We start from the raw sequence: 21,575 nt of genomic DNA on the forward strand, positions 1-21,575 counted from the left end.
GATTCTCATCACTAATCATCAGGAAAATACAAATCAAAACCACAGTAAGAGATCATCTAATACTTGTCAGAATGGCTAATAAATAAAACAAAAGCTAAAAGTAGCTAAAATCAAAAAGACAAGAAATAACAAGTGGAGAAAAAGGAACCCTTCTATACTGTTGCTGCGAATGTAAATTGGTGCAACCACTGTGGAAAATAGTATGGAAGTTTCTCAGAAAATTAAAAATGGAACTGTTCTAGGACTCAGCAATTCCACTTCTGGGTATTTATTAGAAGAAAAAAACACAAACTTGAAAAGATGTGTGTATCCCCATGCTCACTGCTGCATTAGTCAGCAGTACCCATTATTATATACTCTATTATATACCCATTATTATATTATATACCCATTATTATTATAGTAGCCATTATTGGCTGCATATTGGGTACCAGTGCTAGTACCATAGCCAAGATACTGAAACAACCTAAGTGTCCATCAATGGATGAATGGATAAAGCTATGGTATACACACACAACACACACACACACACACACACACACACACACACACACACAATGGTATATTACTCAGCCAAAAAGATGAAATCTTGCCATTTGCAACAACAGGGATGGACCTTGAGGGGATCATGTTAAGTGAAATAAGTCAGGCAGAGAAAGACACATATATGATCTCACTTATATGTGGAATCAAAGAAAAACAAAACAAAAAACAATTCCAGGGATACAGAGAACAGATTGGTGGTTGCCAGATGCAAGAGTTAGAGGATGAATGAAAAGGGAGTCAAAAGATACAGATTTCTGGTTATAAAATGCATAAGTCATGGGGATTTAATGTACAGCATGGTGACTATAGTTAATGTTGTATTGCATATTTGAAAGTTGCTAAGGAAATACATCTTCAAGATTCACATCACAAGAAAATAATTCTAGCTATGAGTGGCAATGTATGTTAACTAGACTTATTTTGGTGATCATTTCACAATGTATAGAAATATTGAATCATTATGTTTTATAATTGAAACTGTTATATATTGTACTTCAATAAAAATTAAAAACTTTTATGCATCAAAGGACACTATCAATATCTGATAAAGGTGAATATCCAAAATATCTAAAGAAGTTACATAACCCCAAAACAAACAAACCCCCCCAAAAAAAACCCCAAATAATATAAGATGGGCAGAGGACCTGAAAAGACATTTTTCCAAAGAAAACATACAGATGGCCAACATATACGTGAAAAGATGTTTAACATCTCTAATCAGGGAAGTATAAATCAAAACCACAATGAGATATCACCTGACACCTGTCAGAATAGCTAGAATCAAAAAGACAAAAAGTAGCAAGTTTTGGCAAAGACATGGAAAAAAAGGAACCTTTATGCACTGCTGTGGGAATGTAAGTTGGTGCAGCCACTATGGAAAACAGTATGGAGGTTCCTTAAAAAATTAAAAATAGAAATGCCATATGATCCAGTAATTTTACTACTGGGGATTTACCCAAATAAAACAAAAACACTAATTCGAAAAGATAAATGTACTCCAGTCTTATTGCAGCATTATTTACAACAGCCAAGTTATGGAAACAACCTCAATGTCCATCAATAGGTGAATGGATGAAGATGTGGTATACATATATACAGTAGAATATTAACCGTAAAATTGAGATCTTGCCATTTGTGCCAACACGGATGGATCTCTAGAGGATATGCTAAGTGAAACAAATCAGAGAAAGACAAATACTGTATGATTTCACTTATATGTGGAATCTGAAAAACAAAACAAAACAAAAAGCCAGGAATAGACTGTAAATACAGAAAACAAACTGTAGTTGCCAGAGGGGAGGGAGTGGAGGTATAGGCAAACGAATGGAGAGGAATGGGAGGTACAAGCTTCTAGTTATGGAATAAATAAGTCACTGGGAAAAAAGGTACAGCATAGTAGGGGCTCCTGGGTGGCACAGTCAGTTAAGTGTCTGACTCTTGGTTTTGGCTCAGGTGGTTATCTAAGGGTCATGAGATTGAGCCCCGTGTCAGGCTCCATGTTCAGTTCAGTCTGCTTGCTTCCTTTCCCTCTGTCCCTCCTCTGCCTCTCTCTCTCATAAATACACCCCCCCCCATTTTTTTTAAAGTACAACATAGGGAACATAGTCAATGAGATTGTATAGCATTTTATGGTTACAGATGGTAGCCACACTTGTGGTGAGCACAGCACAATGTATAGATTTGTTAATACACTATGTTGTACCCTTGAAATTAATTTAACATTGTGTGTCAGCTGTATGTATATCAGTGAAAATAAGAGAGAAGAAGGATACTATCAGAAAAGTTAAAAAAAAAAACCTTATAGAATGAGAGAAAATATTCCAGGTTATACATTTCAGAACAGTGTAGTACCTAGAATATATAAAGAACTTTTTAAATTCAGCAACTCCAGACAAATAACCTGATTAAAAATGGGCAAAAGACTTGAGTAGATATATCTCCAAAAGATGTACAAATGGGCAGGAAACATTTGAAAAGATAGATATTTAACATCATTAGTCATTGGGGAAATGCAAGCCAAAATCACAATGAGATACCCCTCACACCCATTAGGGTGGGATTAAAAATAAAACAAAATAACAAGTTTTGAGGTCTATGTGGAGAAATTGGAACTGTGGTACTTTGCTGATGGGAATGTAAAATGGTTGCAGATGCTGTAGAAAAGACTGGCATTTCCTCAGAGTTTAACACAGAATACCATATGCTCTAGCAATTATATACTCTGAGGAATTGGAAACTGATATTCAAAAAACAAAAATTGTACATAAATGTTCATAGCATTTAGCAGTGTTTATATTAGCTCAAGGTGGAAACAACCCATTGTCCGTCACCTGATTAATGATTAAACAAAATGTGATATATCTTACACCATAGAAAGAAATTTTTTTAAAATGAAATACTGTTATGTGTCACAACATAAATAAACTTTGAGGGGTTTTGCTAAATAAAGAAGCCAAATACAAAAGATCACATCCTCGAAAAAAAAAAAAAAAAGATCACTGTATGAAATATCCAGAATAGATAAATCCATAAAACAAAACAGATTGATTGCTAGTGGCTGGGGGAAGTGTAATGTAGTATTTTGTTTATAGTACTTTATCATATAACTTTATTTTATTTTGCTGTCTTGACTCAGTTTTGAGATCCTGGCTAGAGACCTGCTGAATTAACCAATTGTTTAATGGACACAAGGCCTCTAGCCAGTGTGCTTGAGTGCATAGCTATTTGTAAATCAAGCTCCAACACTCTATGTTGCCTCCAAATTCTGCAAGTAGCTCAGCCTCATAATACATAGAAACGCAAGAGTATTATCCACATCAATTGGAGGATACATATACCAGTGCCATACAGACCCAACCCAAGAGGTTGCCTTAGAGATGAATTTGTCTCATGTTATGTAGCCTAGTTCCCAACATGGAGACCACCACCCCCCAGCAATGCCTACAGGTTACTCGTAAAGGTGCTGACAAATTGGACATGAGATATTTGATATTAGGAATTCTGTTATGTTTCCTGACCTCTTGTTTGTTTTGCTCATCATCCTGGTATACTCTTTGCTCTCTACTAAAATGTATACCCCTACATTGCTGTGCCTGAAGAATAATCTTGTAGAGGTTATTACTTCTGTGCTATTCTAAAAGTTAATGAACATTATTGCTTTTCCTGAAGGCAATTGCTTTATTTCAGTTCACCAACTGGCCCTGGGGGAGAAGACTATTTGTTCCCTAGTGCCTTACATTCTCCTCCCTCCAACTTTCCAGCAGGACATCCAGACTATAACCACTCCATCTCCACAGATTGACAGAAAATAGAGAAATGAAGAGGGAAGGATAATGTATATGATATTTGATAATAAAAACAATAAAATGTAGTATTTTGGACCCATTCATTAAGATAATAATGATTATCCCGAGAGGATTGCAGTTGATTTATTTTTTTCATCTGTGTTTTCTGCTTTTTCTATAATAAAGTATTATTTCAACAATAAAAAGTAGCAATTCTTCTGCAGTTGAAAAGATAATTATTTTATTTTGCTCATGTTACCTGGGATATTGAACTTATTTTCTTCAATAATATTTATACATCCCTAGTATTGCTGATTTTTAGGCTAATGGAAACTTGAAACTTTACTGTGCTAAACAGACTAATATGGGAAGAAAATCAATGTAAAGAACTTTTTCTTTAAATCCAAAACTACTCTAAATTTAAGTTCTTTCTCTGATATTTCTGTTGCCTGATTCTTTTAATTACCCATTAAGTGCATGTATTAACAAAAATATTTTTCATTACTAGGTAATGGAACTATACAAACAAGTTCATGGAGAACTTGAAGAAGCTTTAGGAAATGTTGAAAATGCCAAACTGAGTGCTGAAAAAATTAGACAAGACATGGAAAAAGACATTCATGGTCATGAAACAAGCCTAGAAGCCTACAAGTAAGAATTTTTCACTAATGCTGCTTATAAACTTTCGAAGAAAAATTTTTTTTTAATTTTTATTTATTTATGATAGTCACAGAGAGAGAGAGAGAGGCAGAGACACAGGCAGAGGGAGAAGCAGGCTCCCTGCACCGGGAGCCCGACGTGGGATTCGATCCCGGGTCTCCAGGATCGCGCCCTGGGCCAAAGGCAGGCGCCAAACCGCTGTGCCACCCAGGGATCCCATCGAAGAAAAATATTGATTAAAATGTAATTTATATTCTTATGTAAAATTTCAGATAAAGAACCAACCTAAATCACCCATATTTATCACCAATATAATATACATATGTAATATACATATGTATAGATTCCTAAAATACTATTTTTCTGACATTTTATTTATAGATTTTTAATTTTAATTTTAAATTAAATAATTTTTGTGTTGTTAACATACAGTGTTATATTATTTTCAGGTGTACAGTATAGTGATATAACAATTCTGTACGTTACTTTGTGCTCATCATGATAAATGTACTCTTTAATCCCCATCACCTATTTCACGCATCTCCTTTCCCATATCCCCTCTGGTAGCCATTAGTTTGTTCTCTGTAGGTAAGAGTCTGTTTCTTGATTTGTTCCTGTCTGTTTTTTTTCCCCCTTCACTCACTTGTTTTGTTTCTTAAATTCCACATATGAGTGAAATCATATCGTATTTATCTTTCTCTAAGTGACTTATTTTGCTTAGCATGATACTCTTTAGCTCCAGCCATGTTGTTGCAAATGGCAAGATTTCATTCTCTTTCATGGCTGAATAATATTCCATTGTGTATATATACCACATCTTCTTTATCCATTCATCTATCAATGGACACTTGGGCTGCTTCCATAATTTGGCTATTGTGCATAATATTGTAATAAACATAGGGGTGCATATATCTCTTTCAATTAGTGTTTTGTATTTTGGGGGTATCTAACCCAGTAGTACAATTACTGGATCATAGGATAGTTCAATTTTTAACTTTTTGAGGAACCTCCATACTATTTTTCACAGTGGCTGCACCAGTCTGCATTCCCACCAAGAGTATACAAGGGTTTCTTTTTCTCCATTTCCTCACCAACACTTGTTGTTTCTTGTATTTTTTATTTTAGCCATTCTGACAGGTGTGAGGTAATACCACATTGTAGTTTTGATTTTCATTTCCCTGATGATGAGTGATGTTGAACATCTTTTCATGTGTCTGTTGGCCATCTGTAGGTCTTCTTTGGAGAAATGTGTTTTTGTGTCTTCTGCCCATTTTTTAATTGGATTATTTGTTTTCTGGGTGTTGAGTTCTTCATATATTTTGCATACTAACCCTTTAGCAGATATGTCATTTGCAAACATCTTCTCCCTATAATGTTTTTATTGCTTCTTTCACCGTCCTTCACAGAGAAATTATTGCCTGCTTTTATGGAATTTTATGGTTTTAGGACTCACATTTAGGTCTTTAATCCCTGTTGAGTTTATTATTGTATATGGCATAAGAAAGTGGTCCATTCATTCATTGTTTAACATATAGCTATCCAGTTTTCCTACCACCATTTGTTGAAGAGACTTTTTTTCTTTCCTATTGTATATGCATTCCTCTTTCGTTGAACAGTAATTGACCATATAATTGCAGGTTTCTTTCTGGGTTTTCTACCCCATTTCATTGACGTATATGTGTCTATTTTTGTGCCAGTACCATACTGTTTTAATTGCTACAGCTTTGTCGTATGACTTAAAATGGAATTGTGATGTCTCCAGCTATGCTTTTCCTTTTCAAGACTGCTTTGGCTTTTTGGAGTCATGTTTTTTTACAATGTTTAGAATTGCTTGTTCTAGTTCTGTGAGAAATGCTGTTTGTATTTTGATAGGGATTGCATTTAATGTGTAGATTGCTTTGGGTAGCACAGACATTTAACAATACTTGTTTCCATTCCATGAGGATGGAATGGCCGTCCATTTCTTTGTGTCATCTTCAGTTTCTTTCATCAGCTTCTTACAGTTTTCAGAGTACAGGTCTTTCACTTCTTTGGTTAAGTTTATTCTTATAGGGGATCCCTGGGTGGCGCAGTGGTTTGGTGCCTGCCTTTGGCCCAGGGCGCGATCCTGGAGACCCCGGATCGAATCCCACGTCGGGCTCCCGGTGCATGGAGCCTGCTTCTCCCTCTGCCTGTGTCTCTGCCTCTCTCTCTCTCTCTCTGTGTGACTATCATAAATAAATTTTAAAAAAATTTTTAAAAGTTTATTCTTATATTATTTTTGGTGCAGTTATCAATGGGATCATTTTAATTTCTCTTTTTTTTCTGCTTTATTGTTACTGTGTGGAAATGTCTGTTAACTAACTAGAGTTTAAATAAAAACTTGAAACGAGAAAAAAATAAATACAGCAGATTTCTGCATGTTGGTTTTGTATCCTATGACTTTACTGAATTCATTTATCAAAACTAGTAGTTTTTTGGTGGAGTCTTCAGGGTTTTCTATATATTGTATCATGTTATCTGCAATAGTGAAAGTGTTACTTCTTTTTTAAAAATTTAGATGACTTTTGTTTTTGTTGTCTGGTTGCTGTGGCTTGGACTTATAGTACTGTATTGAATTAAAGTGATGAGAGTGGACATCTTTGTCTTGTTTCTGATGGTATGTGAAAAGCTCTGTTTTTCCTCAATGAGTGTGATGTTCTCTGTGGGTTTTTCACATAAAGACTTTATTATGTTAAGGTATGTTCCCTCTAAACCTGATTTGTTGAGGGTTTTTATCATGAATGAGTGTAGTGCTTTGTCAAATGCTTTTTTTTTTCTTTTGCTTTTATTGAAATGGTTTTTAACCTTTCTTTTATTGATGTGATATATCATGTTGATTAATTTTAGAATATTGGACCACCTTTGCTTCCTGAGAATATATCCCACATCTCACTTGATTGTGGTGAATGGTTTGATTTTTTTGTTTTTTTGTTTTTGCACCTACATTTATGAATGATTTTGGCCTATAATTCTGTTGTTTTTCCCCCGTGGGGTTTTTTGTGTGTGTGTCTTTATTTCATATTGGTATTAGGATAATGCTGGCCTCATAGAATGAATTTGGAAGTTTTCATTCCACTTCTATTTTTTGTAATAGTTTGAGAAGATTAGGTGTAACTCTTCTTTAAATGTTTGGTAGAATTTACTTCTGAAGCTGCCTGGTTCTGGACTTTTGTTTGTTAGGAGTTTTTTGATTACTGATCCAATTTTATTGCTGGTAATCAGTCTGTTTTTTTTTTTTTTTCTTCCTGATTCAGTTTTGGTAGTTTATATGTTTCTAGGAATGTATCCATGTCTTCCAGATTGTCCAATTTGTTAGCATATAGTTTTTCATAATATTCTCTTACAGCTGTTTGTATTTCTGTGGTATTGGTTGTTATTTCACCTCTTTAATTTTTGTTTTGTTTATTTGAGTCCTCTTTTTTTCTTTTTTTGATGAGTCTGCCTGGAGGCTTATCAATTTTGTTGATCTTTTAAAAAACCACTTTCTGGTTTCATTGATTTTGTTCCATTTCATTAGTTTCTGTATTATTTATTTCTGTTCTAATCTTTCGTCTTTCCTTCCTTCTCCTGGTTTTAAGTTTTGTTTGTTGTTCTTTTTCTAGCTCCTTTAGGTGTAAAGTTGGGTTATTTGATTTTTTTTTCTTCTTGAGGTAGACCTGTCTTGCTATAAACTTCCCTCTTCAAACCATTTTTGCTGCGTCTCAAGGCTTAGACCCTTTGCTTTTATTTTTCATTTGTTTCCATGTAATTATTTATTTCTTTTTAAATTTATGACTGACCAATTCATGGTTTAGTAGCATATTATTTAACCTCCGTGTATTTGTGGTCTTCGCAGATTTTTTTCTTGTGGTTGATTTCTATTTTCATAGCATTGTGATCAGAAAACATGTATAGTATCATTTAGGTGGTTTTTTTTTTTTAATTTGTTGAAGCTTGTTTTGTAGCCTAATATGTGATCTGTTTTTGGAGAATATATCTGTGCACCTGAAAAAAAATGTGTATTCTGCTGTTTTAGGATGGAATGTTAAGGCCATCTGGTGCAGTATGTCAGTAAAAGCCACTGTTTCCTTGTTGATTTTCTATGTAGATGATTTATCCACTGGTGTAAGTGGAGTATTAAAATCCCCTACTGGGATACCTGGGTGGCGCAGCTGTTTGGCGCCTGCCTTTGGCCCAGGGCGCGATCCTGGAGACCCGGGATCGAATCCCACGTTGGGCTCCCGGTGCATGGAGCCTGCTTCTCCCTCTGCCTGTGTCTCTGCCTCTCTCTCTCTCTCTCTCTCTCTCTCTGTGTGTGACTATCATAGATAAGTAAAAATAAAAAAAAAATAAAAAAAATAAAATCCCCTACTATTATTGTATTACTATTGATTAATTCCTTTAAGTTTTTTTATTAACTGCTTTGTGTATTTGGGTGCTCCCATATTGAGTGCATAAATATTTGCAATTGCATATCTTCTTGGATTGTCCCCTTTATCATTATATAGTGCCCTTCTTTGTCTCTTAGTCTTTGTTTAAAATATATATTTTGTCTGTTACAAGTATTGCTATCCCAGCTTTCTTTTGACATCCATTTGCATGATAAATGTTTCTCCATCTCCTCACTTTTAGTTTGCATGTATCTTTAGCTCCAAAATGAGTCTCTTATAGACAGCATGTAGAATGGAACTTATTTTTTTTTTTTTGGAACTTATTTTTTTATCCAATTTGTCATCTGTCTTTTTTTTTGAGTATTTAGTCCATTTATATTCAAAGTAATTATTGATAGGTATATATATTTTGCCTTTTTTGTTTGTTTGTTTTGTGGTTGTTTTTGTAGTTTTTCCCTGATCCTTTCTTCTCTTGCTCTCTTTCATGGTTTGTTGGCTTTCTTTAATGATATACTTGGATTTGTTTCTCCTTATTCTTTGCATATCTTTTACTGGTTTTTGATTTTTTTGGTTACCATTAGGTTTGTATAAACACCTTCTCCATATAGCAGCATATATTAAGTTGATGGTTGCTTAAGTTTGAACCCATTCTTTACTCCTCTCTCACCCATGTTTTAGGTATATGGTGTCATATTTTATGTCTTTTTATTTTGTGAAGCCCTTGACCCATTTTTATGGATACACTTATTTTCACTGCTTCTGTGTTTTCTATTTTTTGGACTCTCATTTATGATCTTTCCTTTTCATTCAGAGAGTCTTCCTTAATGTTTCTTGTAGAGCTGGTTTAGTGGTCATGACTCCTTTAGTTTTCGTTTGTCTGAAAAACTCTTTGTCTCTCTTACTATTCTGAATGATAGCCTTCCTGGATATATTCTTGGTTGCAGATTTTTCCCTCTTAGCACTTTGAATATATCATGCTACTCTCTTCTGGCCTGCAAAGTTTGTTGCTGAAACATTTGCTGATAGCCTTATAGAGTTTCCCTTGTGTATAACTGTCTTCTTTTCTCTTGTTGCTTTTAAAATTCTTTCTTAATACTACTTTTTGCTTTTTTAATTATGATGTGTCTTGGTGTGGACCTCCTTGGATTGATTTTTTGGGGAGATTTTTGTGCCTTCTGGATCTGGATATTTGTTTCCTTCTGCAGAGTAGGGAAGTTTTCAGTTATTCTTTCTTCAAATAAGTTTTCTGCCCCGTTTTCACTCTCTCGTTCTGTGATCTCTATAATGCAAATGTTAATATGTTTGATGGAGTTTCCTAAGTCTGTTCTTAATTTGTATAATTCTTTTTTCTATTACTTGCTCAGCTTGATTGTTTTCTGTTACTCTGTCTTCTAGATCATTAATTTGTTCCTCTACTTCCTCTAGCCTACTATTTATTCTATCAAGTGTATTTTTAATTTCAGTTATTATGTTCTTCATCTTTGATTGGTTCTTTTTTGTCTTTTTGTTAAGGGCCTCACTGATGTTCTTCATTCTTTTCTCAAGTCCATTGGTTATCTTTATAAACATCACTTTAAGTTTTCTACTGGCCATATTACTTAATGGTTTTGCTTAGGTCTCTTGCTGTCATTTTATCTTGTTCTTTCATTTGCGACCATATTCCTCGGTCTCCTCATTTTGTCTAGCTCTCTCTGTCAGTTTCTATATTAGGAAAGTAAGCTGTCTCCTGCTCTTGATGGTAATGGCCTTATGAAGAAGAAGTCCTAGTGTTCCTTGCAAGGCAGTGTTCCCCAGGACCTGGCACTTTAGGGAGTGTCTCCTATGTGTGTTGCCTATGCCCTGGTGTTGTGTTCTGGCCACTCTTTCCTTCAGTGGAGTCATTTGCAGAAGTTCTCTTTGCTTGTTGTGGGTGGTGTTTCGTCCCAACTAGATGGGGCACATTTTAACAAGGGGCATGCTGGTCTGCTTGCAAAATGAGACCTGCCAACCCTGCTGTCAGAACTTAGGCCCCACATGGGGCATGAATAAATGACATCGTTTTGGCAGGGTTTGCACCAGTATTCTGGGCAGGGGCCTCACAGTGCAGGGACATGGCGAGCATGATTGGAAGGGACAAATAAGATGGTGCTGTAGTTAGAGGGGCCAGGACTTGGTATAGACAAATTAGGTAGGGAGCATTGTTGCTGTGCTATTCCTATAGGTGGCTGCATGTTTATGTTGGGGGGCCAGGAAGGGAAAAGGCACCTGCCAGCTCCTTTGTTCCTGGAGAGGTTTCCCTGCTATCCCTGCTTCTATGATACACACTGTAAGATGAGTAAATAACCCTCCTTTCTGTATGTCCTAGACATTTTTCAAACTGCTGCTTCCATCTTGTATCCCTGGTGGCTGTTTATCCTGCTGTCTCTTTAAGGGCAGAGACTCAACTTCCTATTGCCCTCCAGGCTCTCCCATAGCAGAGCCAGCTGAGTTTTAGAATTCCAGGCTTTAAGTCCCATTGACTCTAAGTATTCACATGATTAGGCCCCTCTTGGTTTCAAAGCCAAATGTTATGGGGATTCCCATAACATTCCCCTTTGGCTCCCCAGTGTGATAGTCTGTTTCTTGCCCTTCTCTAAGCAACTGGCTCCCTTCCTGCTGCCAATGGCCATGGTCTGTTTTGCTTCAAATCCAAATACATTTCTCTGCCTGTTCTACCTTCTTGGATGTGGCTTTTTCTCTACCTTTAGTTATGGAGTTTGTTCTGCCAGTGTTCAGGTCATTTTCTGGGTTATTTACACTGATGTGAGAGTTATCTAGTTGTAGCCATGGGAGGAGGCAAGTTTAACATCCTCCTACCCCACCATCTTCCCAGCCTCCCTGTGTCATTTTAAAACTCTTCATACATATTGTTAAATTGCCTATAGTTGTGTATAACAAATATGCATCACTCCTATGTATGTGCAAAGTGGCTATTTTAAAAAAAGTCTCCAGCATGAGATATTATTAAGAACAAATTATGTAGCTGTATATTAATGATAAATAGCATCCAAGTATTTCAATTTGCATTTGTTTGATTTCTAATGAAATGAAGTATGTTAAAATATATATAGTATTATTTTGCATTTTAGTAATTGGTGGTGTTTTTTACTGCATTTTTGATGTATTTGTGTTTTATGATATTCTTTTTTGTGTGTGTGTTTTATGATATTGTAATTTCTTTTGTGCGCTGTAAATTCTTTATGATCTAGTGTGTCATAATAAAATCTTTATTTATTCAAATTGATTAATGATTTAGAAAAAATCATATTCACGTGGAGCTAGAATCAAGTAAACACAAGCAAGATGAAGAACATAAAGTTTATACATAGTTCTGTGATCTAGATAGCATCCATTTATTAAGATATTTATATTTCCTTACATACAACGTCTGTTTTAAGTATTGTCTAATATTTAATAAATTAATCACTTTTGTAGCAACCCTGATTTGTTATATTTCATTTTCATTCAGTTACATGTATTTTTAATTTTCATTTTGATATCTTCTTTGATCCATAGGTTATTAAAATATACATTTAAAAATTTTTTGTGGATTTCTAATTTTATAATTACCTTTTTATTATTGCTTTCCCAGCTGAATTTGTATTTTGGTCAGGAAACATAGTTTCAACCCACTGAAAATCACTGAGTCTTCATTTTTGGCTCAATGACTTGGGTTGTTTTTTAATTTTTTGGTAAATATTCCTTATATACTTATTGAATATAATATTGGTTACTAGGTCAAATTTACTAATTAGGTCAAATTTACTAATCATAGAGGCTAATCTTATACAAATAGCTATCCTTGCTATTTTAGGTGTGATCTATGGACCAACAGCATCACCTTTACCTGGGTGCTTCTTCAAAATGCAGAATCTCAGGCACAATTCAGACCTATTGAATGAGAATTTGCATTTTAAAAAAATCCCAAGGTGATGTTTGAGAAACACTGTTCCATATCATTACTGATTTTTACTACTTTTTCTATTATTAAGAAAAGTGTGGTAAAATCACCTACTGTGATGGATGTGTCTCTCTACATCTTTTTTTTTTTTTTTTTTTTAATGCCATCAGTTTTTGCTTTACATTTTGAACATTTTGAAGCTCTCTCAGGTTCATACAAGTTTAAAGTTGTTATATCGTTATGGGAGATGATTAACTTTATTCATCATTGTGAATTGATTCTTGGAATATTTTTTGCCTTAAACTCAATTAAGATGGTAATATAGTTTCATTATCTTTGTCTCTTGATGTTTATCTGGGAGATATTTTCCGTTTTTAAATTTCAATATTTTTGAGCTCCTATGTTTTATACATATCTCTTGTCATTATGTAGATAGTCTTTTTTATCAGTTGCCAACATTTTTAAAGGTGGGCCATTATATGTATTCACAAATAACTAATACATTTGGATTTAAACAACCATGTATTTGCCCCCATGTGTTTTATTTCTTATTCTTTTTTGGTCTTTCACATTAGTTTTTGTTATTTTTTCCTTTTCCAGTTTGGCAGTTACAGTTTTGTTCCTATTCTTCTTGTAGGAAACCCTATTAATTATCACATGTAAACTTAGATATCAAACTCCAAAGACACTGTTAACATGCTAGACAAGAAAAGGACTTAGGAAAATTTTTACTGTAGTTATCACATTACCACTGAATAGGTATTTATTGTTGTTCTGGACTGTTTCATTTTTATAACCCATGAGAACATTGTTGTTACTGTTTTATTTATTTATTTTTAAAGATTTTATTTATTTATTTGAGAGAGAATGAGAACATTAGTTTGGTGGGGTGGGGGAGATGCAGAGGGTGAGGGAGAAGCAGACTCCCCACTGAGCAGTGAGCCAGATGGAAGATGGGGGTTTGTGGTGCTCAATCTCAGGGCCCTGGAATCATGACCTGAGCTGAAAGCAGACACTTAACTAACTGAGGCACTCAGACATGCTTGTTGTTATTGTTTTAAACAGTCAAGGTTGTTTTTTAGATATACCCTCAAAATAAAACTCTTCTTTGTTCCTTTTTCCTTCATAGACTTTTTCATCATAGACTGTATCTGGCAGTGCTTTATAGTTGGAGAGGTCCTTAATTATACTCTTCAGTCAGGTTCTGCTCATACCAAATTTTGAGTTTTTATTTGAAGAATAATTTCTATTTTCATAGATTTCTTGATTCTTTTTTTTTTCTTGATTCTTTTTTAAAAATACTTTATTTATTTATTCATGAGAGACAGAGAGACAGAGGGGCAGAGACATAGGCAGAGGGAGAAGCAGGCTCCATGCAGGGAGTGTGATGTGGGACTCGATCTGGGAACCCGGGATCACGCCCTGAGCCAAAGGCAGACACTCTACTGCTGAGCCACCCAGGTGTCCCTGATTTCTTGATTCTTAATTGACCTTTAATATATTAATAAATACATCACTCTGTAACGTGATTTTCATTTTTACTGTTAAGAAGCATATTGACCTTTTAACTGATTGCTATGCAACTACTCTATACTTTGCTTTAAAAAAAAAAAGATTTATTTATTCATGAGAGACACACACAGGGAGAGAGAGAGGCAGAGACACAGGCAGACAGTGAAGCAGGATCCATGCAGGGAGCCTGATGTGGGACTCGATCATGGGACTCCAGGATCATGCCCTGGGCCAAAGGCAGGCGCTCAACCGCTGAGCCAGGTGTGCCTATACTTTACTTATAAGATCATCCCTTGATTTTGAAAATTTGTTAACTTTACTTTGTTAAGGCACTTTAGGTGTGGAATGATTTTTCTTTGTTGGGATTTGTTAGTCTTCCAATATTATTGAACCTATGTATTATAATTATTATCCCTGGGCATTTTCAGTCATTATCTTTTCAAACAATGCCTTGGTCCCATTTTCTATTTCTTTCAGGACTCAAACACATACTAGTTTTTCTTATAGTATCTTCCATGTTTCTTGATCATTTTCTCATATTTTCTATATTTTTAAACCTTCTGAAGACTTTTTTCTAGTATATTACCTGTATCATTCTGTTGTATTCTGGGTCTGATGCGAAAGCCATAGGTATCACCTCACCAACCTCCAACTATGGAAACTGTAAATACCAAAGAGCTCTATGGTTAGTTAGCAGCTTCTGACATGACTTTTCAGTGATATCTGCCTTGTGATATTCTTTCCTAAAATCATGTCCCCTTGCATGTGGGTTAGATCTGGTGAGTATCTTCTAATAAATAAAGTAAAAGTGATGGGATATCACCTTGATGATTAAATTGTAAGAACCGTGACTTTTTTCTTGCTAGTACTTTATTGTTCTGTTGTGTATTTGCTCTGATGAATTTAGCTGCCATGTTTTGAGATGCTCTATAGAGAAGCCCACATGGCAAGGATACAGTCTAGGCTCAGTCCAATAAACCCTTGAAAATCAACCTGTTAACAAGCAGGAGTGTGATAACAAGGAGTGTTCTCCTTATGTTGGTCTGCTTCATCTATCATTTTCTAACAGAAATATTTTAAAATCCGGGTACCTGGGTGGCTTAGTAGTTGAACATCTGCTTTTGGCTCAGGTCTTGATCCCAGGTCTTGGGGTCTTTAAAAATAAATAAATCATAAAAGTCCTTTGATGATTTTCTTCTCATCTAAATTTAGTAAGTAAGATTTACTGTAAGCATTAGAGGAGTCATAAATGATGTATTAAATAACATTTTAGAGATGTGTTTATTGTTCACTATTTTTTAAATTAATTGAGAATACACATTATATAAACATGATTACATATGCTATCAAGTGTATACATTGAAATTTTTTTTAAAGATTTTATTTATTTATTCATTAGAGACACACACACAGAGAGAGGCAGAGACACAGGCAGAGGGAGAAGCAGGCTCCACACAGGGAGCCCGATGTAGGACTCGATCCCGGGACTCCAGGATCACGCCCTGGGCCAAAGGCAGGCACTAAACTGCTGAGCTACCCAGGGATCCCCTACATTGAATATTTTAAAAATCTGTACATATGCATGTAACCATGTCCCTGATTAAGGTATAGAAAGTTTTCAGCATACTAGAACTTTCTCTTGTTCTCTTTCCCAGTCCATACAACTGCTGCCTTCCACCCCAAAGAGATCATCTTCATTCTGACTTTGATCTCCAGACTTAGTTTTGCCTGTTCATGAAATCCATGTGAATAGAAGCATACTACATAGGCTTTTTAGTATCTTGATTGCTTTACATTGTAACTTTTAACAGGTAGAAGGATTCATCCCATTTTATTCTTCTAAATTTATTCTGATTTAGCAGATACAAGAATGATAAAGGCTGAACTACTGGTGCCTGGGGGCACTAGTGGCAAACTTTTACCCTGAAAAATCCTTAAAAGGCTGAGGAATTGGTGGCATCAACTTTAGGAAATCAGGATAAAGAGACAACTAAAATAGTACTTAGTTTCTGAATTTGATGACACTGGGCAGTTTCCACTTCTTAGTCAGAGTTCATAGTTTATTGTCTGACCTGAGGGAAATAGATACCATTGAGAAATGAAAAATTTATTTCAAAGGAAGGAAATTCAACCAAACATATTTTGAATGCTGCGATTACCCACCTCTCATTATCTACTTGGATTCCAGAATTCTGATAGGGAGACCTATACTCTCCAGACATGGAAGGGTAAAGAAGAATCCTTTTGCTTATTTGTTTATTGTTTTAATTTTCATTTCGATATTGAGGTTGTATCTTTCAGTTTCATTTGACTCTACTCCTAAAATCAGAGTTAGTGTATAAGAACCTGGGCTAATTCCAGGTGGAATTATCTGTATTTCTTGCTGATATTTTATGGAAATGATAATTTTGTCATTCTCTCACCATATTTTTTATGTATATTATGGGCTAATTCCAGGTGGAATTATCTGTATTTCTTGCTGATATTTTATGGAAATGATAATTTTGTCATTTTCTCACCATATTTTTTATGTATATTATGGGCTAATTCCAGGTGGAATTATCTGTATTTCTTGCTGATATTTTATGGAAATGATAATTTTGTCATTTTCTCACCATATTTTTTATGTATATTAAACTGTAACACCCTTGTCTTAAGAGACATTTGGAATGTGTTTTCTACCTACTAGATAAGAGGCAGGATTATGTGGATCACAGGTTAGCTCTGGCTTTCTTCGTGGAAGATCATATAAGAGCAAAATATTCCTTGGCAATTTAAAAAAAAAATCTATTGTTTTTCTAAGCTGCAGTTTCCTCCATTTTACCTCTAAGACTGAGAAAGACAAAACAGTAAGCTAGGACTTTAATAATGTGTGGACTTTTCACTTCTAAATCTTCTCTTTTTTTCTCGCCTTTCCATCCCTGTACTGCCCACCCTCTGAATCAAAGGTGGTTAGCTCTATCACCTGAAATCAAATCAAAAGATGATTTATTTTAAATAATTTAGAAATTATTTTTCTCTAAGTTTATTCCATTGGAAACAAATACACCTGGTGAATTTTTTCTCACCATTTACTTCTTGATTCTAAATGGTACTTTTAAGAAGTTGCTTTGGGATGGGAGAAATTTTATGAATAGGTAAATGCCATTAATGTACATTGTTAAGTCAGAAGCTAATTTACATATAGTTTTAAACATGATTTTCCTTTCATTGTGGATAAAACCAAATGTGTTTCCTCTTAGGAGAGAGAAAGAGAAACTTACTGCTCTACGTAGTCACTACTCTACAGCAATAGAAAATGTTAATGTTAGTATTGAAGAGAATGAAGAAGCAGTGACTGAAGCATTGAAGGAAACAAAGACATCAAAAGATGAATTATCTGCTTTATCAAAAACGGTGGGTTTTCATATTTAAAAATTTTAAAAAATACAGATTTTAGTTTTAAGCCATAGCTGTTAAAACTTACTATCAGTAATGAAGTAACAGCCAATTTTCTGTCTATATTGATTTTCTCTTACTACATAACAAATTACCAGAATTTTAGCAGCTTGAAATGACACCCACTTATTATCTCGAGGTTTCTCTGGGTCATGTCTTTGCTGGTTTCTATATTCTGGGTCTTCTCAGGCTGAAATCAAGCTTTTAGCAGCCCTGCATTTCTTTCTGGAGACTTTAGGATGAATCTGCTGTCAGGCTCATTTAGTTTTGGCAAGATGCAGTTTCCTCGATTTTAGAACTGAAGTCATTGTTTCCTTGGTGGCTATTGGCCTGGGATCATTCACAGCTTTTAGAGGCTGCTTGCTTCCCAGGTTGGTGGTTCCCTTCATCTTTAAATCAGGAATGGAAGGTTGAGTCCTCTTAGGCTTAGTATCACTCTGACCCTCCCTTAAGACTCATCTTCCCTGACTTCCTCTTCTGCCATATCTCATTCACTATAGTAAAAGAAGTAATAGTAAAAGAAATTGATAAAATGGTTAAAAGAAATAATACTATAGTGCAAGACAATAATAAACACATTCTGTACTAGTTGACATTTCTAGTTAGAGTTAAAATTGCATGTTTTTTTCAATTGCCACGTTGTATTATAATATTTCTATTATAATACTTTATATACTTCTATCTATATACTCTTTAATTGTGTCTCCTTAAATTTTTAAAATTCATAATTAAGAGTGAGACTAAGCATGTTTAATGGCTTTTTGGAGGTCATTTGTATTTTCTTTTTTGTAAAAAGGCTGCTGCTGATATTTTTCCATTTGTTGAGTGATTATATTTTGACTAATTTATATGAATTTGTTGTATATTATCAATACTTAATACTTTAAAGTTACATATATTGAAGATAGTTTTATCCAGTCTTCTTTCATTTATGGTAACTTCTGATGAAGAGAATCTTCAGTTTTAGTCTAGTAAAAGTTATAAATATTTTCCTTTGACCTTTGTGCTTTTCTGAATTTAAGAATTTTTTTCTACCTTGAAGTCAAAATATGTTCTCTGGTACTTTATTCTAAATGTTTTGAAATTTGGCTTTTCATATTTATATGATGCTTCTAGATGAAATTATATTAAAAAATTCAGAACTGATATTTTTGCACATATCTTTTACTTATAAGTTTGGAAGTAAGAAACTACCTAGAATTTTGGGAATGCATTTTCACTTGCCACATGTGAAGCATAATCAATATGAAATTCATATAAGGATATAGTGTGAAGTTGAGGTTCCAACTACATTTTCTTCTTTTTTATATTTTATTTTTATATTTTCTTTCTTAAATAAAAAACAAATTGTTGCAATATTTGTTGCAATATAATTTAATGTATTTATGTATTAATATTCAGTGCCATCTCTGTCACATGTGAGGCTTCCATATATGTGTGGATCTTTTCTATTTTTTATTTGTTTGGTTTACTTAACCATCTTTACCTCAATACTTCATGTCTACATTACTAAGCTTCTGTAATGAGTTTTGATTATTTATTATGGTGAATCCTTCAGTCTTAATGTTTCCTTATGAGTTTTAGGCTGTTCTTGACCTTTGTCCTTCCATATAAATTTCAGTGTTATCTTACTCATTTCCTTCAGAAGTTTTATTGGAATTATGATTGGAATCATATTCATTTATGGAGTATATGATTGAAAAATGAAATCTTTATGATGGGGATACCTAAACATAAACATGATCTATCTGTCTATTTATTTGGGTAGTTTTTCTAAATCGAACCTTAAGCAGTTCCTTGGAATTTTGTAGAAGGCAAACTCTCTCTGGGAAATCAACCTGAGATTAATCCTAGATAAATTAGTCCTTATATCGTCAATGAATTGTACAGTTATTTTTTAAAATAAATTTTTAATGTAATTTTGATTTGTTTATAGATGTAGTCTATATAGTAGATATTATTTAAAATTTATGAAGGCTTAATTATTGTCCTACTACATGGATAATTTGGATAAATATTTTATTTGGGAAAAATCTTTTCTGTGTAGCAGGGTACAATTCTAAATAGGTTCATTTTGTAAACTGTGTTAATTCCCTTATTTAATTCTTTTATTATTCTGATTTATTTTCTGACTGATGTATCAATTACTGAGAGCTGCATTAAAAAATTTCAATGTAATAGTGAATTTTTTTCTTACTTTTTCTGTTTTTCTGTTATTTCTGGTTTATATAATTTGTAGCCATATTTTAGATGAAACTAAGTTTAGAATGTTTAGAATTAAGTTTTTTGCTTATGATATATTTTATTATTATATTTTAAGCTATAAATTCTTAGAAGTTTTGGAATACATATTTTATTTACTGCTTATGAAACATAATATCTTTAATGTCTTCCTGACAGTTTGAGGACCTTATGATTTTTTCTTGATACATAGTTTATCTTCCATCATGTTTTGCTTATCTTATTTAATAATCCTTCTATTACGATATTTTTTATTAATTTACACAATAAATATTTGATTACATTTTCCCAGTGTAACATTTTGCACACAACTCTTTTTGTTTATAAAACATTCCTAATTGCATTATTTTTTTTTGTAACTAAAGTGTATCTTTTACAAGTTAGTGAGGTAGATTTGGTATTTTCAAAATTTTGTTTCCCTGAAAATGTCTTTATTTTGTTCTCATTCGTGCAGTGTAGGGAATATGCACCTAAATTAATATGGACATGACTTACATCACTGCATAGGCAATGTAGAAGAATCCAGAAATAGGCAAGGTTGAAAATACTAAACCAAAATACACTGGGCCACAGTGCTAGAGGGGATGACAAGGGAACAATGAATGAGAAGAAACTGATCTTAAATAGTAATGCAAGTATCTCTTCGATTTGCCCTTGTTTCTCTCTCAAACTTCTTTATAGCTACCCTTTTTCCTCTAACTCTGGATGAAACAGTCTTTCACTTTCTTCTGTCTGCTTTGTACTCTAATTGTACTCTATGTTTACCTCCATACTGGTACTGACAACACTATTGAAGTCAGTGATTACCTGTCTACTTCTTTTTAGACTATAATGTTTTCAAAGATAGGAGATGCGTTGTAATTTTTGTTTCCTCTGTGTAACATACACAATGTCTGTCCTATATTAGATACTCAATAAAATGCCAAATCAGGCACTCAAAAGGCATTTCATGCTTTCTGAATGAGTGAGTTAACCGGTGAATAAATGAAAGGAAGGAAAGGAGGGAAGGTAGGGAAGATAGGATAAAGGAAGAAGGAAAGGAAAGAGAGAAGGAGGAATAAGTGGAGAAAAAGAAGCATCACGGTGTGATCCTGGAAAGAATTTTGTGAAGTGTGGAATGTACAGTGTATACATTCAAGATAATCTGTGAAGATTTAAAATAATGAATGTAGCATTCTTATGTATAATTTCTTTCTAGGGACAATTATAAACATCAGGGAAATATAGCACAACCAATGATTTTTACAATATTATATAGTATTGTCAAATAGTTACGATCTCAATTTCCTAATCATGCTGAAATTTGTCATCTTAAAGAGTATCATTGTTAATAAAATGTTTTCAGAAATGGTAAATTCATTCACCAAGCCTACAAACAATAAATTTATTTCTTTGATCATCTCTAAAATGGCAAGTGTGACCTTAACAAAATGTTATTTCTGATAGATATTACGACCATATTTTATAAGGTTAGTAATATTTTTTCAATTATAGAAATCGTTTGGGGACTGTCATACTTCCTGAGGAAGATCAGAACATGATTAAGTTTAGATATATTAATATTTTTCCTGCATTTTGCACATT

General features: G+C 33.9%; 1 protein-coding gene across 8 annotated transcripts in view; it reads left to right on the forward strand.

Moving 5' to 3' along the window:
• The window catches only part of CCDC178 (coiled-coil domain containing 178), a 426,260-nt gene that overhangs the window by 91,632 nt on the left and 313,053 nt on the right, over nucleotides 1–21,575 (forward strand). For all 8 annotated transcript variants that reach the window (XM_038543570.1, XM_038543575.1, XM_038543577.1 and 5 more), the window contains 2 exons: nucleotides 4,339–4,481; nucleotides 17,555–17,708. In XM_038543570.1, coding sequence (XP_038399498.1) covers nucleotides 4,339–4,481; nucleotides 17,555–17,708 — 297 coding nt within the window. The remainder of the gene's footprint in view (nucleotides 1–4,338; nucleotides 4,482–17,554; nucleotides 17,709–21,575) is intronic.

This window comes from Canis lupus, chromosome 7 (assembly GCF_011100685.1).
Source record: "Canis lupus familiaris isolate Mischka breed German Shepherd chromosome 7, alternate assembly UU_Cfam_GSD_1.0, whole genome shotgun sequence".
Taxonomy (NCBI): Eukaryota; Metazoa; Chordata; class Mammalia; order Carnivora; family Canidae; genus Canis; species Canis lupus.